Here is an 18935-nt window from a genome sequence, read left to right on the forward strand (position 1 = left end):
GCAGGCCCCAAACTCTTAATTCTCGACCATTTTCACTGAAATTGTTAAATATAATTTCCAAAGAAATTCTTTCTTTCCTCCGGCCTGCCTGGCAATTACTACGTTTCTCTTGTTCATTTTGTTTTCTTTTTGTATGTTTATATATGTATACATATATCTTTTACTTGCTTTCATTGTGATTTTTTCTATGCTGGCGCTTTCATGCGCGACTTCATTTAACTGTGCTTTGCATGATTATTGCTCCAGTTATCAGCTCAACGACAACAACGGCAACAGCATGATCATGAGCATGAACAACAGCTTCTGGGACGGCGGCCTAGCGAAATGATGTGCAACAAACTGCTGCATGCTACAAATATGGGCAGTGGACTGGGCCGTGCAGAAAAGCAAAAAGAAGGTGCAGCTGGGCAGATCGCTTCGACTTTTTTCGAGCAGAAGATATGTTTGCTTTCGAGTCTAGGATGCATAGGCATTCATCTAAACAGTAAGCACTCCAGTTATTCATAAAATATTCCCAATCATAATACTTATTTAATATATAATGCGTAATGATAGCCCACAGTTGCTATGTCTCATAATTAAATACAAAATTTAGTAGTATAAACTATTTGGATATAGAGTCAGTTATTTTTTGCTTTAAGGCTGATTTTATAACATACTTGCATTACTGTCGAATTATACATTGATAAAACCGTGTCTCAGTTGGTATAAATAAATTGGCATTTTATGTCAAACTTTGTGAGCTCAAAACGCTTTAGCTGAAATGATAGCACGAAGTTGATTTGAAAACCTTAAATGTTAAATGTTGTCAGAAATGTTAAATGCCTTGTCTTAATTTTCGCAGTTTATCCGCACTTATTTTAGAAATGTGACCGACTTGACTTCCACACCCAGCTGCAATCAAAATCGTAGACGGCCGAGCACTTAATTAAATTTACATTGCTGCAAACGTACTTCACCCGAGTTATGCCCAACTTAAAAGGGGGGACCATTTGTGATTTTACATTTTAGATTTTTTCGCCGGGCCATTTGAGGGAAACTCGCTCGGGCTCACCTGCTGCTCGTTATCTTCAGTATTTATGTCATCGTTAAATTTGGCTTCCAGCTGCTTTTACCTGGACTCGAAACAAGTGCACACGAAGCGTTCCTGTTGCTTTTTTGCCTTTTTTTGCTTTTTTGCTATTCAGCTTCTCTGCTCGTGTCGCTGGCATAGGTGTGGCACAAAATATTTAAACACAGCATAAAAATTAAAAACTAGTCTAATCACAGGCCCGAGCCAGATCCCAGTGGCCAGTGTCCAGTGTCCAGTGTTGGGGCTGGGGCTGGGAAAAGACCTCAAACGAGATCATTTACCGTAGGCCACGTGATCTGATACCAAAAGGAAGAGATAAATTTTAAGTTAATGGCGATTTAAGGCCACGAAAGGATCCACAGGGAGAAGTGTTGTGAGTGAAAGGTTGAAAGTGGCATCCAGAGGTGTGCTTCTACGCATTGATTTATTGCCATCCATTTTAAATGACATGACTCCAATCTGTTTATGTACCTGTCGATTTGCAATTAAAGTTCTCTAAACTTCATCGATTAGGAAGTTATTTGTAAAATTCCAAGTAATTTAGCAAAAGTCAAGAAACGGAGTACAACTTCGGTTTATGTCTAGTATTAAATAATTATGGAGCTTGCTACCAAACTATTATCAAATTCATTGATTTATATTACAATTTTCTTATTATTACCACCTATGTATGTAAGAGGTTATTTAAAGATTATGCTAGATATTCCATATTTAAAAGCCAAAACATTATTTTTGGACACATTTCCCAAAACCCACTTCTCACGATAGTCAAAATCCGACTGACGAAGGCGCGTCTGGAAAATGGACCATGTGCCATTTATGGAGAGCCATGAAAATCTGATTTGCGATTAAGACATCAAATGCATACTAATCCCTGCTTTGGGGACCCCAGTAAGGTTTTGCCAGCGCTTCCAACTCTCAAACTATCGTACCCACAACAGGTGTAAATGATTCCGTCGAATGAACACGACGTCGTTGCCCCCTTTCCGCCTGACCAGTGCGTTCTGAGCAAATTCAGGTGTTTTCCTTAAGAAACTGGTTGCTTTGCCGAGTCTTAGTACGTCGTATTAAGTTTAATTTGCATGGCGAACTGAAAATGAAAAAACAAAAATGGAAATACTTTTAAAAGACCCCCAGGCGCCAGCGACTTGACACATTTCTGCGGGCCATGAGAATGAACTTTTTGCAATGCAAAATGCTTTTCCAATAGTTGACCCAATTGCCCAAGAGTCTGCGGCAGAGGCAGAAGAAAGGGCGACCCGCGGATTGACATCAATCATTGCACTATGAGACATTATTCTAAACGTCATCCTCCTTTAGCCATCCCAGCTGGGTCAATTAGAAATGACTTGGCAGCTTTTGGCTTTTGGGTAAGAGTGCCAGTGCCAAGTGCAAGTTACTGGGCGAGGGAGAGCCCAGCAGTACCCACTCCACCCATTCGATAGAAAAGAAAATCTGTAGCTAAACGACAATCGATTAGGGTCAGCCTTCGTTGGGCCTGGAAAGTTGCCCCAATGAACGCCCAGCAAGTGGCGCCCATGCTGAAAAACTGCAGTTGGTAGCCAAGCGTAGCCCAAAAAAAATTCACACAGAAAGAAATTGGATCAACGAAAAAAATCCTTTGTCATGCTGGTAATTTAATCTGGTAAGATTTTAAATTGATTTTAAGATTTTATTGGAAGTTTTAGTTTAACATATCTTCACAAAGTTAGATTACTATTTTCAAGGCATGCATATAATAGATAATAGTACCACAAAGAACATAATTATAATTATATAATTATTTAAATAAGAAGTTCTCTCGATTTGTTAAGATCAAAAACCAACAAATCATTTAAGACGCTTTTGAAAAACATTTCCCGGTGCATATAAGCCATCATGCTCGAGTTCAGTGGGCCAAGGAGTAAACAGACTTGGTCAAGTGGCCGGTGGTTGCGATTTGCATGACCAGTCGATTGCGATAGGTGTGCGTGCGGCGATCCCCGAATCGAACGTAGTGGATCCCGCAAAGGGGAGGATCGAAACTGGAACACTTCAATGTGCCAGAGCAATTACTGCCGCAGTTCCAACTTCTCAGTTTCCCAGTTTCCCAGTCATGCAAGCGATTTTTCCGGTGGGCATGGGTATCAGGTGCACCAGAGGATCGGAGGGAAATGGATTTTCTTTCGGTTGGGTTGCGTTGTCTATGACTCCCATCGCTGGTTATGGTTATACTGGCTTAGTAGCTGGCACAGTGAGCCAATTGATCATTTGACCATAGCATTTACATACAGTCCATGGTGGTTATCACTTTTTGTGGTTTTGCCAATGATTGGTGGAGGAAAAGAAATTTTCTACCAGCTGTGGGACGCCCGTTCAGTCACCTTACCAATGTAGTTCTTTAGAAATATGTCTACGTGGTATTAAATCTTTTTATACATTAAATGTAATATTTGAAACGTTATAAACGAACGAACTATAGCACCACCTACCGGAAATCGGATGAATATAAAAGCTTTTAAAGCTCTGGTACGCGCGACATCTGTTGGCAAATAGTTACAAGTGGTTAAGTTGTCTTTTGTTAAAATGCTGCATACTTTTGAGGATACAAGATAAATTTAAGCAGTGTCGCCCTCTAGCGGATGGCTACTAAACTGTGACTGTTACAGCGACATCTATAGGGGTATGTCAGAACTATTTCAAATTTAGAATTATTTGTGTTTTCTAATACTTTTTGCAGCAAATGAATAAAAAATTCAACTTAACTTAATGGGGAATTTATAAATTTAGTGACAAATATCTAAGAATATATTTAAGATCTGTGTAAGCTTAAATATTGTGTCAGGCGGGAATTAAAATTGATAACAGCAAACCCCTTATTCCTGACACTACAGTATACATACAGGCTATATCCTGATAGGCGAGCATTGAACTGTGTCACTGAGATTGTAAATCTGCGATAAAGTGCTTTATATTGCCATTCAATGGAATGTGAAGTCAGTCTTCATTCAGCATCGTTTGTGAACAAACCGTTTCCAGCGCTTACAAATAACGATTTTAATCTAGTACATTTGGAACTGAAATAATGTTTATTTATACATTTATCGTGCTTATAATAACTTCTTTTGTTACTATATCTGTAGGGGACTTAGGGCTCGCGGAAAGACAACAGGTAATTGATATTTCATTTATACTTTAATGGAACAAAAGCAGGAATGATCGCTAAGCCAGAGTGCCTCGACTGTTAAATACCCCTTATTAACGTAAGGGAAGTTCTAACCACTTTAGGCAACTGGAGATATGCAAGGAGAAAAGCGAGCAATAAATTACTATATTCTACATACCCTGTGTATTTCCAACAAATTTTTGTTTATTTCACGCTATTTTTCAGTCTTGCGTTTTACCAGACGACCAAGAAGACAAATGCAGTACCATTTGCTATCCAACTATAAAGCCCTTGTTAAAGCATGTGGCATCGTGTCAGGGAAATAAGGAAGTAATTTCCCAACTCCAAGACATAATTCGAGGACAGGAGATTGACATAAATAGATTAAAGCTTGAAAATGATATTATAAAAGATCGATTGGAGGAATGCAAAAAATCTGCTGTACTGAATAACCAACTGAACAAAGCGCTCGACAATAATCGAAATATTGTGAAAAACTTAAATGCTAAATTAAATATGTTGATTAGGCTCAATACGACAGACGATTCCATCAGGCAACTAAACGAAGAGAATTTACTACTAAGACAGAGAAATCGTGAGCTTGAAGAGATGGCAAATGAAAAGGAAACCCAAATGCAGGACTTTCCCAGCAGCTGTTTGGGTTTTGAGGATGAACAAGGTATAAGGCAAATCAAGGTGCCTGGCGAACCCACAGAATTTAAAGTGTTGTGCGATTCAAAAATTGCGGGACCCGGTTGGACAGTCGTTTTGCGCAATCTGGGTGATGAGAATTTCAACCGTAACTGGACGGAATATGAGAATGGATTTGGTTACTTGGACTCCACCTTTTTTAGAGGACTAGCAGTTCTGCATGTATTGACTCAATCGCAGCCCCATGAATTGTACATGGTGGTTTATTCCAAAGACGGTTCCGAGTTTTCAAATCATTTTGATAATATTCTCGTCGGCGGCGAGTCTGAAGGGTATAGGCTCAAATCGATTGGCAACCCCAAGACCGAGAACTTTATCTTTATTAAAAATCAAGTTAACGCTAAGTTTTCGACTTACGATCGGAACAATGCCAAAACTGAAATTAATTATGCTGCACAGAAACAAAGCGGATGGTGGTACTCGACAGGCAGTCAATTAAGGTGGGATATGATTATACTCTTGCATTTCTTTTTATTTCAATTAAACTTCCTTTTAAAGACTAACAGGTTGGGATCCGAATGCTAAACAAATTCTGATGCTAATTCGGCCAAAAATGTAATATTTTCTGGAACTGACATTGTATGTTAAATTAAACAAAGACTGAAAACCATTAAAGAATAAATTTTAAAAGATTTATTCTTTGTTTTGTTGTTTTTAAAGAAATGGTCGTATAATACGATTGACACTCACTTCGTTTTTTAAAGCTTCCAATTGAGATTCGGGGTACTATGGATTTTCTTCTCATTAGGAGTATGAAAAGAATTCAAAAGAATTGTTTTTGTTGATGCTGTTGTGCTATTAAGCAATTATACATCTAAATTAAGAAGTATATCAAAATGTGAAAGGTAATTTATCAAGTGCTACCCTAACCAATAGAAATGCCCAAGAATGCTTGCAAGTGCGTACATAGATACTTATCAAACATGCCCCCATTTGCTGGGCTTAGTGAGGCGAATAATTCATGTCAATATCAAAACTCATTTACCTGCGGTTGCCTCAGTCTCTCCCATCAAAAAGCCTGTGACGCAAAAACCAACTAAGAAGTAGATCAAACGAGGCTGTGGAGCCGAAATCCCAGGGTGTGGGTGGTATGGCAGTACTAAGGCCAATTGAGGAAAATGCGTTCAAGCGAAATGCCGCTTATAAGCCATCGTTGACAACCCAGCCTGCCTGGCATTGGTGACTAGGAAACGAGTGTTTCGAAATCTCGATTTGAAATATGTAGAAGTTTTTGTCTCAACTTGCCACAGATAGGCAATGCCGAGGCGAGAACGAAGCGATTTTAATTACTTTCCCCCAGTCATTCATTCATTTCCACTTGTTGCCCATCAGTTAAAAGTCAAAAGAGGAAACTCGCCAAATGGTAATTCCATTTCCATTTCGGACATTTCACGCTTGAAAGGATTTCATCCCACACCGACAACCTCCACCGACCACCGACCACCGACCACCGAAACTGATGTCTATCGTCCTGTGGCCATTACAACTTATTGCTACTACTGCGGCTACACTTAATACACCAAATTAACTTTTTCGTGGGGGTTTTCCTCGGCCACCGCCACTGCCACGCCCCCTTTCCCACACCGCCAAGCATGGCGCCCACTCGAAGAGCAAGGACGCGTTTATCTGCCGGTTATCTCGCCTTTTGTTGATTAATAGCTTTGCGGTAATTAATTTGCCATGAATGAGGTGCATTTGTATAGAACGAGATGGATTGGTATGGAAATGAACTCGAACGGTGAGGTGCGCTCATGGATGTCAGTGTGATTATTATTTAAATCAAGAGCCTGCTTGCGATGTATTTGATCTAATGAGATATGATTAACTAGGTGTTAATAATCTTGGCTCTGATATCAGAAAATATTTTGTGACGCAAGCTAAGAAGTAGCAATAATGTATTCAATAAGCTGGGTTGATTGTGAAACGAATAATTGATGCAAAATAAAAAATATACTTCCTCTCGCAAATCAGACATTTAAAACAAGCCTATGATGAGGATGTTTATCCTGGAATATATTTACCCGATAGTCCTTCATCCCGGGCAGAGTCCTTGCATTACCTGAAACTTTTCTCATTATATCTGCACTTGCACAGCGACAAACAGCGGTAAGCGGCGTACTCCAGCGGCATAGCGAACTTTCTGCCCGCCCACAGCTTCTGGTTTTACCAATGACTTCCGTCATCACCGACACACTCAAAGTGTAAATTTGCATTTGCTTCTAATTACGAGCGGCAACAAGAAATTGCCCAGACCTGAACCTCAGGCCGGAGAAGGCCCGCATTTGCAGCAATTCCAGCATTCGAAGCATCCCAGCATTCGAGCATTCGAGCATTGGAGCATTCGAGCATCTTGGCAACTCGGAAACTTGGCATCTGCAAATGGAGGAGCACTTGCGGCAATTGCAATTTAGAATTTCAATTATATTTATATTTTTTATGGGGTTTTAGGGTACCCAGGTAGCTGGGTGGAAAATGCCCGCACACACGGAAGCGCTAGAAAACTACAAATCAAGTGCCACGCACGCAAATTTCCTTTAATTAAAACCAAACTTTTAAGAGCCCCTCGTCTGCATCTTCTTCACGTTCCTCGGCCGCAGATGCATCTTCACTTGGTTACCCAACTGCAAACTACTCGGGCTCAACTTAAGCGAATCCAAGGCGACATAATCTTCGAGTGAGGCCTAAAGTGCGGGCCGCTTTTGTTGGTCGCAGGGCGAAGGGATTAAAGGCCAAAGTTTGCTCAGGTGAAGAAATACAATTAGCGAGTGGCACGAGGACCCTGTGGCACTTACACTGTGGGGGCTGCAAATGAAGCACCGAAATTCATTTCAAAATGTCTTGTGCCCTTACATTACATCTAAACTTGCATGCTGTTCTCTCAAATTTCGAAATCACATGCTTTATCGCAAATAAGTTAAGTTAAGTTCTTGATTTTCATCAAGTTTCCATGTAAGGAAATCATTTAATGCATACTGCACACATTTATTTAATGATGACTATATGTAATTATTTATCTATTATTAACTTAATATTCCCTTTTTAGGGCTCATATATTTTTCTTTACTGATCATATGCAAATATGCCCGAATTTAGCTGGGATTGGGGAATGACACTCCTCATTGGAGCTATGAATATGAAGTCAAAGCCTACAAAATCACTTCCAAGTTTGGTCTCGAAATTGCCCCACACAAACATCCATCAAGAGCTAAAATTCAGTTTTCCTCGCGTTCCAGCCGGAAGTGCACTTAGTATAAAAAAAAACATGGTAAGGCAAAAAAAAAAATGGGCCAAAAGGCAGTAAAGAAAACTTCGCCGCCCCAGAGAAGCGATGCGAGTGCAGTGGGAAACTTTTCTAACCCATATTAAAACATATTTGCGCAAAAATATGCAGATGCCCGCAGAGTGCAAGGAAGTTATCACGAATATATCTACATACATACATACATAGCATATCTATACATGGGCAGGTGGCGGTGGTGCGTTTGCGTTTGCGTTTGCAGTCAATTGCTCATTGACTTGGCTCAAAAATTGTTGAGTGTCGAGTTCCAAGTCCTAAGCCCCTGCTAACATGTTGGCCAAAGTTGCCGGCACCAGACCAGATACGGAAGAGCCGACATCTTCCCCTTTGGAATAGCATTTCTTTCGGGTTTAGTTTCTAGTTGAGTTCACGTGAGCTTGGATTTCAAGCTGTGCGCGCACATAAGTTTGCGGCTTAAGCATGCGAAATTCATGTGGATGGATATGGAGCCACCCACTCGCCGCCCCACAAATTCAGCCCCACCTGCAGTGGGGCATAAAATACTGCCTGGGCTAATGCATTGCTAGCCACCCAAATAACCTAAGACACTGCGTCGACGGGGGTGCCGAAAAAGTCAAGCCAAGTTACTGGCGCCAAAAGTTTAAAATTAAACGTAGCTATATCCCGAAAAACCGCTTGGCCCAAAAACGTGGGGTGTTACCAAACTATATATTATGTAACAAATGAGAAAATGCTTTCTTGTTTACGCAATCAAGTTTTTAATTGATACCAAAACAAATTTTTCTGCGGCACACAAACTTCTTTGAATAAACCAATCTAAGTAATCCATAAAATATGTATGCATTTATTTTAAATAAAATAAACAAACGTGCAATGAATCTTATATAAGATATTGCAAGTAATCTAGTACACAAAAATGTTTATAATTTGCAATGTTATATAATATTTTTTTAATATCTTACCACAAAACCTCCTTAACAACAAACAAGAAGTTAATATAGTCAACCGTTTGTTGTTTACCTTTTTTGTGACCTGTCGGAGACGAAAATATTCAATTATAAATTCAGCTTGATTAAAGTTTAAACGAGCAAAGAATGACCGAAAAATTTGCGTTGTAAGCAAAAGGCTAATTATGTTTATGCAAAGTGTTTTTGGGTCTTTGAACCTAATGGAATATAATTTGAACAAAATTATTGAAAATTGGAGGTAATTGAAATGAATTTGAACAAATTTCAGTGCACGGCTTTTGGTGTCGTGTTGGGTGTCGTGTTGGGCCACCATCAAAGGAGTCAAAGAGCGTTGAATGTTGAATGTTGAATGTGGAATATTGCAACTTTGACACGCGACGAAGACGTTGGCCCACAGGGTTTTCCCCGGAGCTCTGCAATTTGAAGGGCCTAGGCCTTCCGAAAAGGGTTCATTAGACATTTTACCGAAATTACTGCACATTTCCAAAAAGCAACTGCTCTATGATTAGGTTTGAAGCGGTGGTTTATTTGAAGTAGAGTAGTAGAGGGCTTACTTTGATTTAAGTAAGTTAAGCGAGTTCGCGTTGTAAGTTACTTGAACATTAAGCGGATAAAGTCACTACTACCCCCACTAAACGGCTTAGTTAGCAACGGGGCAGAGGGGACTTGTGCCCGACTAAACACAAATTCGATAAAATAAAAATAAATTAGCTGCTTTAAATGAGCCAAATAAATTCATTTAGGGCTTTATGCGCTCCACTGAAGTGCGCCAAAGGCACCGTCTTCGTCGTCGCGGTATTTCGCATCACCCTCCTTTCGGATGGCAGGGTTAAGAGCCAAGTTGAGGGCAACACGTATTGCCAAACTCGATTGCCGCTGGCGCCGCACACCAAATGCAATTTCACTTCACCCTCGTCGAGGTACGGAAAAATTTCCAGGGTCTCCGCTCGCCAGTATTCCCCACTCGCTGCAGGTGATTCCCCATCTAGACACTTACGAATATCTATTGAGTGCTCTTGGCTCGCTCCGTTTGGACCGAAAAAAACAAGAAAACAACAAAGTTTCTTTTGATTATGTCAATGGAATTTGTTTATCTTAGCGAAATGTAACCGAATTGAAAAAAAATATGCTTTTTGTTGTCGCTCATTTGCATTTACTTTTGCCCGGATATAAATGTTGCAGATGGAAGGGGTGATTTACAAATGTCCAGCTCAGTAGATCTCAATAATTATACACACACGATTGTAAACATGGGCTTAAGGAAACAACGGCCTCAATACCGTCAAGTAGCAGCTCTAGATTTGGCTTAATATATTGATTCTTGGAAACGTGCCTCTATGAACTGAATAGCTTAGTCATAAATTCAAAAAATGCTATTTAAATATAAAAACAATTTAAATTCAAATCAAAAGCCACGCACCTGGCGCCTGTTCCCCAAAAGAGAAGAAGAAAACGGAAACCGGTCAATAACCACAACAAATTCAAAACCGGTTTGAAAGAGAAACGCTGGTCAGCTGTGAGGAAAGCCCCTACGTCTGGTCCAGTGTCTGGGACAAGTTTTGATTTCAGTGTGGGTAAAGAACCTCCGAAATTCAAACATTATATGACTTCGAAAAAATCGTATAAATAGGGAAAGACCCGGCAGAAAGGGCACAGTATCGAGTGCAACATCGAAGCATCCTCATCTTCTGGGATATTACTACAAATCGAATTTATTTTCAAATCCAACATGAAATTCTTGGTAAGTGGCGTTTCCTGAGCTACACCTCGCAGGATTAGAGGACTATTTAATATTAAACGCCTCTTCTTCCTCAGGTGATCGTTTTTGTGGCCCTTATCGCCGTTGCCTCCGCGCTGCCTCAATTTGGATTCGGAGGATTCGGTGGCCAACAGCAGCAACAAGAAGGATTCGGAGGTGGATTTGGGGGTGGATTCGGACAACAGCAACAACAGCAGGAAGGCTTCGGAGGATTTGGAGGATTTGAACAGCAGCAGCAGCAGCAGCAAGGAGGCTTCTTCTAAGTGTGTTATTATTTGAGTACGACAACTAAAAATTAAAATAAATTATTTGATATTTTAAAATACTTTTAAAAACAAACCACAATTTTTTTTTTTTTGTCAAAAAGATCCATTTAACATTTTGGCAATGTTTTATTGTAGACGTTTAGATTGACATATAAAACATTACCTTTGAGTAACCTAAAGTAACTTTGTTTGCTTATAAAGACGTATGGATTTTTTATTGTTTTATTGTAGACATTTAGATTGACATATCAAAACATTACTTATGAGTAACCTAAAGTAACTTCGTTTGCTTATAAAGACGTATGGATTTTTTATTTTTTATTGTTGTATTGTAGACATTTAGATTGACATATAAAGCATTACCTTTGAGTAACCTAAAGTAACTTTGTTTGCTTATAAACCGTATGGATTTTTTATTGAATACAAACATACAAAATTAGGAACAAAAAATGAACATTTTTTATACGTAATCTATTAATTGAATTTATTTAGCCGCAAAGTCTCCAGTAGCAAGTGGCTAATCGAAAATCACTTCATTGGTTAATGACATATGTTTAGTGTCATTTCGGGAAGTAATATTTTGCTATAACAACATTAATGTAGTAAATGAGCAAAAATGATTCATTCAACATTGTTAAATCCAAAAAAGTTCTGACAGTAATAGTTTAACAACAAACCTAATTTGATTAGCGAAGAGCAAACGCCGAAAAGAGTTGATTGCAAACCTGTATTTTTAGTGGGCCCGTCGGCTCCAGATGCTTGAACATATTCAACAACAGAAAAAATCCCCTATAAACACAAGCGTGTGCACAATGATATGAACAGGGAAGTCCGAGCGGCGATCGCACCGTGTCCAACCAGTTTGGATTGGGTATGGGCCTATCAAAAATTCAGATAAATACTCACAGCCAGCAGCCGAAACTCAAACAGTTGATTTTTGCAATTCGGTGAAACAAGATAGTTAGCTCAAGGAGTAAGGTACAATACTCGAAATGAAATTTGTGGTATGTATTGCTAAAAATTTTAATTTAAATTTAACACGGTAGATTTTTAAAAAATATCTATACACATAGATTAAATAACACACCATTTTCGATCGGAGCATCAGAAAATATAGACAACTATGTTATTATTCGATCTTAAAAATATAAAAATATTTTTGTATTTTTGCAGATAATAGTATTTGTTGCGCTCTTCGCCTTTGCATCGGCCCAGTTTCCGTTCGGCCAAATTGTTAGGGATATCGAACGCTTAGAAGGCGGTTTCCAACAGCAGCAGCAGCAGCAGCAGCAGCAAAGCGGCTTTGGCGGTGGTCAACAGCAGCAGCAGCAGGAGGAGGGTGTCATACTCAGAGGTCCTTTTGGCGGCGGAGTGGAGTTCTTCGAGGGGCAACAACAGCAGCAGCAAGGCGGTGGAGGTCAGCAGCAACAGCAGCAGCAGGAGAACTTATTTAACTTCTTCGGCTAATGCTCCTTTATGCTCCTTAAGAAGGACATCTACCCATAGACTGACCACCATCTAGAGAGCTCAGAAGCCATCACTTAAAGCCATGCTCATACAGATAAACACAACATGAAAAAATACTTTTAAAAATACACGATTCCTAACAAACAAAGACATAATTATCATTTTCTGTACAGATACTTTAAGCATTTAATTATAATGCTTTATTTTAGTTTAATAAAGAAATAACGCTTTGTCAAAGAAAATTACGTGAAATCAAATAAAGGCAATTTGTTTACGAGGCCAAAGAGCAGACAATTTGCCTCCTATTTGGATGTGAATTCAGCAATGGCTTCGCGTTTTGTGTCAAAACCGCGATGATGGCCATGGCCAATTGTTATGGCCAAAGTTGTAAGCCAAAAATCGCAAAACTCTAATGAGTGCTATCGTTGAAATCAGAGGAGAGCGAGTGGGAGTGAAAGTGGGAGGGTCGGTGGAATCTTTGGTTCCTTTATCCGAAAGCAGCGAAACACCATCAAAGTCATTAAGCGGAAAACCCTTTTGGCTTCTTTTCCACGCATTTTCATTTCGCCTTGTAATGACTTCATCCCGGCTTCAGAGTCTTTGGGGTTTTGGTTCTGGTTTTGTTATTGGAGACAATTTCGAAGCCATCCTGTCCCGTAGTTGCCAGTCTGACAAAACAACGCCAGTCAGCGTTGGCTATACAGCCAGCCACCCGCCCAGCGACCAAGAAAGCCAAGAACACCAACACTCGTAACTACAAAACAACTTTTTAATTGCAATTAAATACGTAACAAGTTTTTAGTTGTAAGTGCGACTCCGGAGCACACAGGGAACTTAGCCGTGGCAGTAGTGCCCATTGGTGCCGGAATATTGTTGTTGTGGGTTACCCTTATCTATCCCCTGCTATCTACGGAATATATACATATATATATATATATATATGTATCTATGAGATTGCCATTGCAGTGTTTGCCTCACCCGATCTCTGTGTGTATTGCAAAATTGAGTTGTGCGCTTTGGGGTTTTAATTGTTAATTGTTGGCTCAGCGGGCAGCGCTTTTGACGTCGTTGATGACAGTCGACTGTGGAGCCAGAACGATGTGGATTGGGTCGTAAGAAAATCGCACTTTGGGGATTATATTGAAGTCGGTGGAAAGTGGAAAGGGGAAAGTGGAGAGAGATGAAAGATTCGGGCCCAATTCCCTGCGAGGAGGCGGAAGAAAAGGATGTTGCGGATTAGGGAATTAAATTGAAACCCCTAATGATTTTCGGCTTAAGCGGGGAAACACACATTTTGCGGCAACTTTTAATCAAATCATCAAGTTCATCGAGGCATACGTATCCAATCGTTACCCGAACAGCTTTATGACTAAACAATTAAGAAGAAAAGGTTGAAAACTGCTGGTAAATTTGCTTAATATGTTACTGGGAAATATTATAGCTCATTCGAAATAGCTGAGCTCCGATAGCAGCAGTATTGTGACAAGGTTTCTGTTGTTTTACTTACTTGTAATGCATTTATTAACAACGATTTATTCGATGCTGTTTAGATACAATCTGTAATCGTATTATGACCATGGAAGGTGGGGTGCAGGGCAAATTAGCATTTTCCATACATTGTTAATATTTGATATGCCAATTCATTTGAATGCAAATTAAAATTTGATGGGGCCACTGATGTTGTCGCTTACCCACTTACCCACTTACCTTTTGCATCTAATGGATCTTTATGTGCACCCACTTGGCCGGCGGTTAAGTAATTCTCCCAGCCCCGGAGTCATTTGGTGGGGCCAAGCTGGAGCTGGAGCAGTAACCTCTAAGTGTCTGTTTTTCTTCACCTGTACCGGGATTCGGTATTCCTTGACTCACTAATTTGGCCGCAATTTACATAAAGGACGCGCGGCCCCAAATGTTGTTAGCCATGGTAATTTTCTTCGTTTCTTCGTCGTTTTTTGTTGTGTATTTCTTGAAGCACCCGCCGAAAAAGAAAGCGTAATTTCTTTTGCCATTCAACTTGATTAAATTAGAGTAAAGGGAGCGCGGCATAGCGACTGTGTACTAATGAGAGCCAGCTGCAGTTTAGTGCCCCACCGAGAATATTATCAAACTTCCCAGGGCTCCGTTGCCATCTCTACTCACCAAACAGTGACAGTTGTATGACTTGGCATTTATAGTTTTGAGCCGCAATTTTCAGTGATTTATTTATGCATGAAATGCAAACAAAATCTGAATAATTACCAACAAAAGCCAACCGAACTGACAGTTAGACAGCCAGCCCAAACAAAGCAAGAAATGCGATACGAACCAAAGCGAACCAGGACCGACCATGTGCGCCAAGGATAGACAGGACTACAGGCAGCGACTCTTGAGCTGTCAGAAAGCATCTGTGTGGGAATATTATAATATTTGCAATCTGCAAAATGCTATTCTCCCGTATTCATATGACGAGAAATGAGCGGGCTCAGACAACAAAGCGGCACCAGTGACATGCTCAAATATGACGGAAGCTGCAGGTCTTTGTTTTGACCATTAAAAGTACTTGACGTGCTTGGAAAACGTTTGAAAAATATTATGTTGGCAGTAAAAAATGATTAAATAGCCAAGTCATGTGGGTAAAACTTTATGTACCTCAATGATGTTGAATCTTTAACCAAAGTGGCTAGGCATCAACTAGTTTGCAAGTTATGAACTTTAAATAAATTTATAAATTACAAGCATAATGTAAATATGCTTGTATTTAACATGAAAGTATGATAACAAGTAGATGTTACTTAAAGGTAATAGTACGTACTATTACTAAAAACGCTGGCCAAATTTTATAATGCATTTAGCTAATTTCAATTAAACTAAAACGCTGAGAAGTGATTTATAATTAGTTTAGTGCGTGACATGAATAACAGCACACTTCATTTCCGGCCAAAGATCATTGTGTTGAACTAGTGGCCGCCGGCAATCTAAAAACAAACTTTGCGCACTTAAACACTTTGGCCTTTTGGCTTCAACTGGATCTGGCCACGCCCTCTCAGGGTTCCGCCCCCGAGAAGGAAGTGGGCGGGAGAGGAGGAGAGTAGGAGGAGTCCCTATTATACCGCCGACTTTCTATGCCTTTGCAGTGCAGCAGTAAAAATGACTGCACACAGCTGTGCTTCATGGCTGCGATGGCGAATCTGGAGGAGGCTGGCGCTACTGCGGCAGTAAGATTTTATTAGCGGTGGTATTAGCAGCGACAGCAAGCCAGAAAGGAGCCCATCCTGCCACTCACACCCACTTCCCCGTGGACAGCCGGCCATCTACAGTGGTTGGCGTTGCATATTAATGCAGGCATAAAAATATTTACAACTTTTTTATGCAGCAAACATTTCTCGCCTCCAACGCCACCAACACCGCCGACGGGCGTTTTGTTCGTTGGCAAATTTAATATAATTTCTGGTCGTTTAATGAGGGTCATTCAAAAGTGGTCGTCGAGAGAACTTCCATTTTCGCCGAGTAGCCGGCGGGCACAACAAGTGTGCTGGCCATTATGAGTGACCCTCAGTAGGGTGTCGTAAAAATCGCTCAACAACATTATGCAAAATTAGAGATGCGGCCATAAAGTGAAGAGAGTCTGGAGCTCCGAAGCCCCGAAGCACAGGAGAACTTGAAGTGCGAATTGGACCCACTGTACCGGTGATTTGCGGAACGGCATTGTGAGCAGTGAACAGTGGAATCCGCATTTTGGAGTCGCCTCCGGTTTTTGTCTTTCGCTTAATCCCTGCGCCGGCTCGCAAATTCCAATGCTGGTTTCTGTCATCCCCAAAAGTTGCTCGGCGCCCCCACAAAAAAGGATGCGGGTGTCGTGGCCCATAACCGAAAGGATTATACAAATAAAAATAAAAAATATATATAAAGAAGGGGCCGTGAGTGGGTGAGGTGTTATAAATTTGGGACAGCAGGTGAAAACAATTTGGTGCATAAAGTTTTCGCTTAGCAGCTCAGCGCGTTGGTGACCCAAGGACCTCGTGCCAGGATATGGCTCTGACTTCTGTTTTGTGGCCCAATGCGGTTTGACACAAAACAGAGAAAACAAAAAGGGGCCCAAATAACAGAAAATAAAAAAACCCGAAGAAGAAAAACATCAAGTTCAGGAAAAGGCATGGCAGGCATATTTTTGCTACGATTGTCACGAGGGAAAAAATGGCATGGAAGAGGATAAAGGATAAATTTTCAGTTAGTATAAGTTTTTCTTAATCAAAATAGTTATTGTATAGCTATAACTAAGCATTACTGATGAGTATTCAATATTAAGTGGGCATTTTGTAGTAAATAATGTGTTTATGAGAAATGACATGAGAAACTGCCTACACTCAAGTATTCTAATCAAAGGAAATATAAAAGAATAATCTGTGCCATTACACCGCCATGGCAGGAATAAGCTTTCCTGCCAAAGCCTCTAATGCATTTCCCCTTCTAGGTCCATGGTCAATGCAGCCACTTTAGGTGGCTGAGAAGAGAAGACCAACCGGCAATGACAGCGATTTCTCATGTTAGACGTGCCTTTTTATGTGGCTCGGAAATTAAAGTAATCATTTTTTATTGCGCGAACAAACAAAGGCATTATACTTTACAGCTCTGGCTAAGAGGGAGAGATGACAAACACAATGCAGAAAGGCGAATGGCGAATGGTGAATGGAGAATGGAGGCGACCACAAAATGCACTGAAGGACAATTGAGTGCAGAAATATGGCCAAAAGCCGGAGAGAAACTAGCAAACGGATACGCTGTCCGAGCAGGCAAACCAAACTGAAACCATCTAGAAACAACAGCAGCCACTAGCAGTGATGTCGAATATATACTTTGGAAAAAAGAATTCTAAACTACCCTTAAATATTTCAGCTTTTCTCAATGAAGCTTGTAGCGAAAGAATGCATTCTTGTAATTTATACATCAAGTGCTGTTATAAAAACCAAATTAATCTAGGAGCTTCTTTTCAAGCTTAGACTATGTTTACATTTTATTTAATTGAGACGAAGTATCATTTAGGAGGTGTAATAAAAATATTCTTTAGAAACATTTAGCATTAGATAGAAAGGAGAAATAGTCAACACTGCCCACTAAACGTAACATTCCAGCGGGAATGGACGGACTTGGATCCGAACCCACTTTCACCTCCCAGCTCCCACTTCCACTTCCACCTCCATCCTCCCAGATCTCAGCTAACTATTTGCAGCTCGATGCTCGAAGCTTGAAGCTCGGACTCGGACACCACTCGACTCGCACCCTCGACGGGCCAAGAACAAAGGCTTTGGCAGCTGCGACAATGACAGCAGCGAAAATAAAAATATGTACACTCAAACATACGCAGAGAGTCTGGGGCTGCAGAGCGACCACCCCGCCATTGAGAAAATTGCATTAAAATCTATGGAGTGTGCATAGAAAACGGAGGACGATGTTCCGCCCAAAAAGGACCAAGGACTGGCCGGGTGGCGCCGGAGTGTCGGAGTGCCGGAGTGTCGGATAGTTTCAGTTTTTCGGAACTACGAAATGGCGAATTCGTGAAAAATTAAAGGAAAAAGGATATGACGCCACATTGCAACATGAACGCAAAATTGCAATTTTATTATATTTTAACAATGCACTTCGTTACGTGATTCCCGTCAGGAATTGTCCTCATTCCCACTGCACTCCAAGTAAAGCCGAGAGACAAACTCTTACCTTCCACGCTCCTTCCCTACAGAAACACTTTATATCTATAGATGTATGTACATATATTTATATATATAGCGTTTTTTTATTTTGGTGGTTTCCCTGATGGTTTTATGCATGCAATCTGAATGCAGGACAAATTCACAGTTAACAGTCATATTTTATTGAGTTTTTGTGAATCGTAGTCATAAATTCATTTAGATTGTGCATGAGGAAATGCATTTCGCATGCATTTGTTGTAAAGCAAATGTGCTTTCTGAGATTTATTTCGCTTCGAATAAATAAAGACGTGTTGCATAGCGAAAGTACAAGGGGACACAGAACAGAGAAAGCCATGAGGAAATAATTGAAGTTGAAGTATTTAAAAATATATTTACCTAAATGTCGATCAGAACTAAGAGGTTCAACTTTAAAGCAGAAAAATAGTTTCATAAGAAAGAAGCACTTGCATTTACACATCACTCATGTCTGTCCAAACTTGTGTCTCTTATTTAAATATTTTGTTTACCAAGTAATTTTTCAAAATAGGCTTTGTCAACTGATTGCTGGCTGTTTGCCCTTTAAATGCCAAAACAACTAAAGCCGTAAATAATATGTATTTGCTGT

General features: G+C 40.2%; 3 protein-coding genes across 3 annotated transcripts; all 3 read left to right on the forward strand.

Moving 5' to 3' along the window:
- The first annotated feature begins 4651 nt into the window (after nt 1-4651).
- LOC120458015 (fibrinogen-like protein 1) lies at nt 4652-5523 on the forward strand. The gene is made up of 2 exons (XM_039645515.1): nt 4652-5368; nt 5427-5523. Exons 1-2 carry the CDS (start codon nt 4734-4736, stop codon nt 5485-5487), a joined length of 696 nt encoding a protein of 231 aa, XP_039501449.1. The 5' UTR covers nt 4652-4733; the 3' UTR covers nt 5488-5523.
- Nucleotides 5524-10823: 5300 nt separating this feature from the next.
- On the forward strand, nt 10824-11253 carry LOC120458028 (glycine-rich RNA-binding, abscisic acid-inducible protein). Its single transcript, XM_039645537.1, has 2 exons — nt 10824-10896; nt 10971-11253. The coding sequence occupies exons 1-2, from the start codon at nt 10885-10887 to the stop codon at nt 11175-11177; spliced, it is 219 nt and encodes a 72-aa protein (XP_039501471.1). The 5' UTR covers nt 10824-10884; the 3' UTR covers nt 11178-11253.
- Nucleotides 11254-12115: 862 nt separating this feature from the next.
- On the forward strand, nt 12116-12798 carry LOC120457199 (cyclin-dependent kinase 8). Its single transcript, XM_039644556.1, has 2 exons — nt 12116-12184; nt 12354-12798. Exons 1-2 carry the CDS (start codon nt 12173-12175, stop codon nt 12645-12647), a joined length of 306 nt encoding a protein of 101 aa, XP_039500490.1. The 5' UTR covers nt 12116-12172; the 3' UTR covers nt 12648-12798.
- Nucleotides 12799-18935: the final 6137 nt, after the last annotated feature.

This window comes from Drosophila santomea, chromosome 2L (assembly GCF_016746245.2).
Source record: "Drosophila santomea strain STO CAGO 1482 chromosome 2L, Prin_Dsan_1.1, whole genome shotgun sequence".
NCBI lineage: Eukaryota > Metazoa > Arthropoda > Insecta > Diptera > Drosophilidae > Drosophila > Drosophila santomea.

Coding starts and splice junctions, on each gene's coding strand:
- LOC120458015 (XM_039645515.1), top strand. CDS start 4,734: ATGTTGATTAGGCTCAATACGACAGACGATTCCATCAGGCAACTAAAC. Junction 5,369..5,426: donor TCGACAGGCAGTCAATTAAG/GTGGGATATGAT, acceptor TTCCTTTTAAAG/ACTAACAGGTTGGGATCCGA.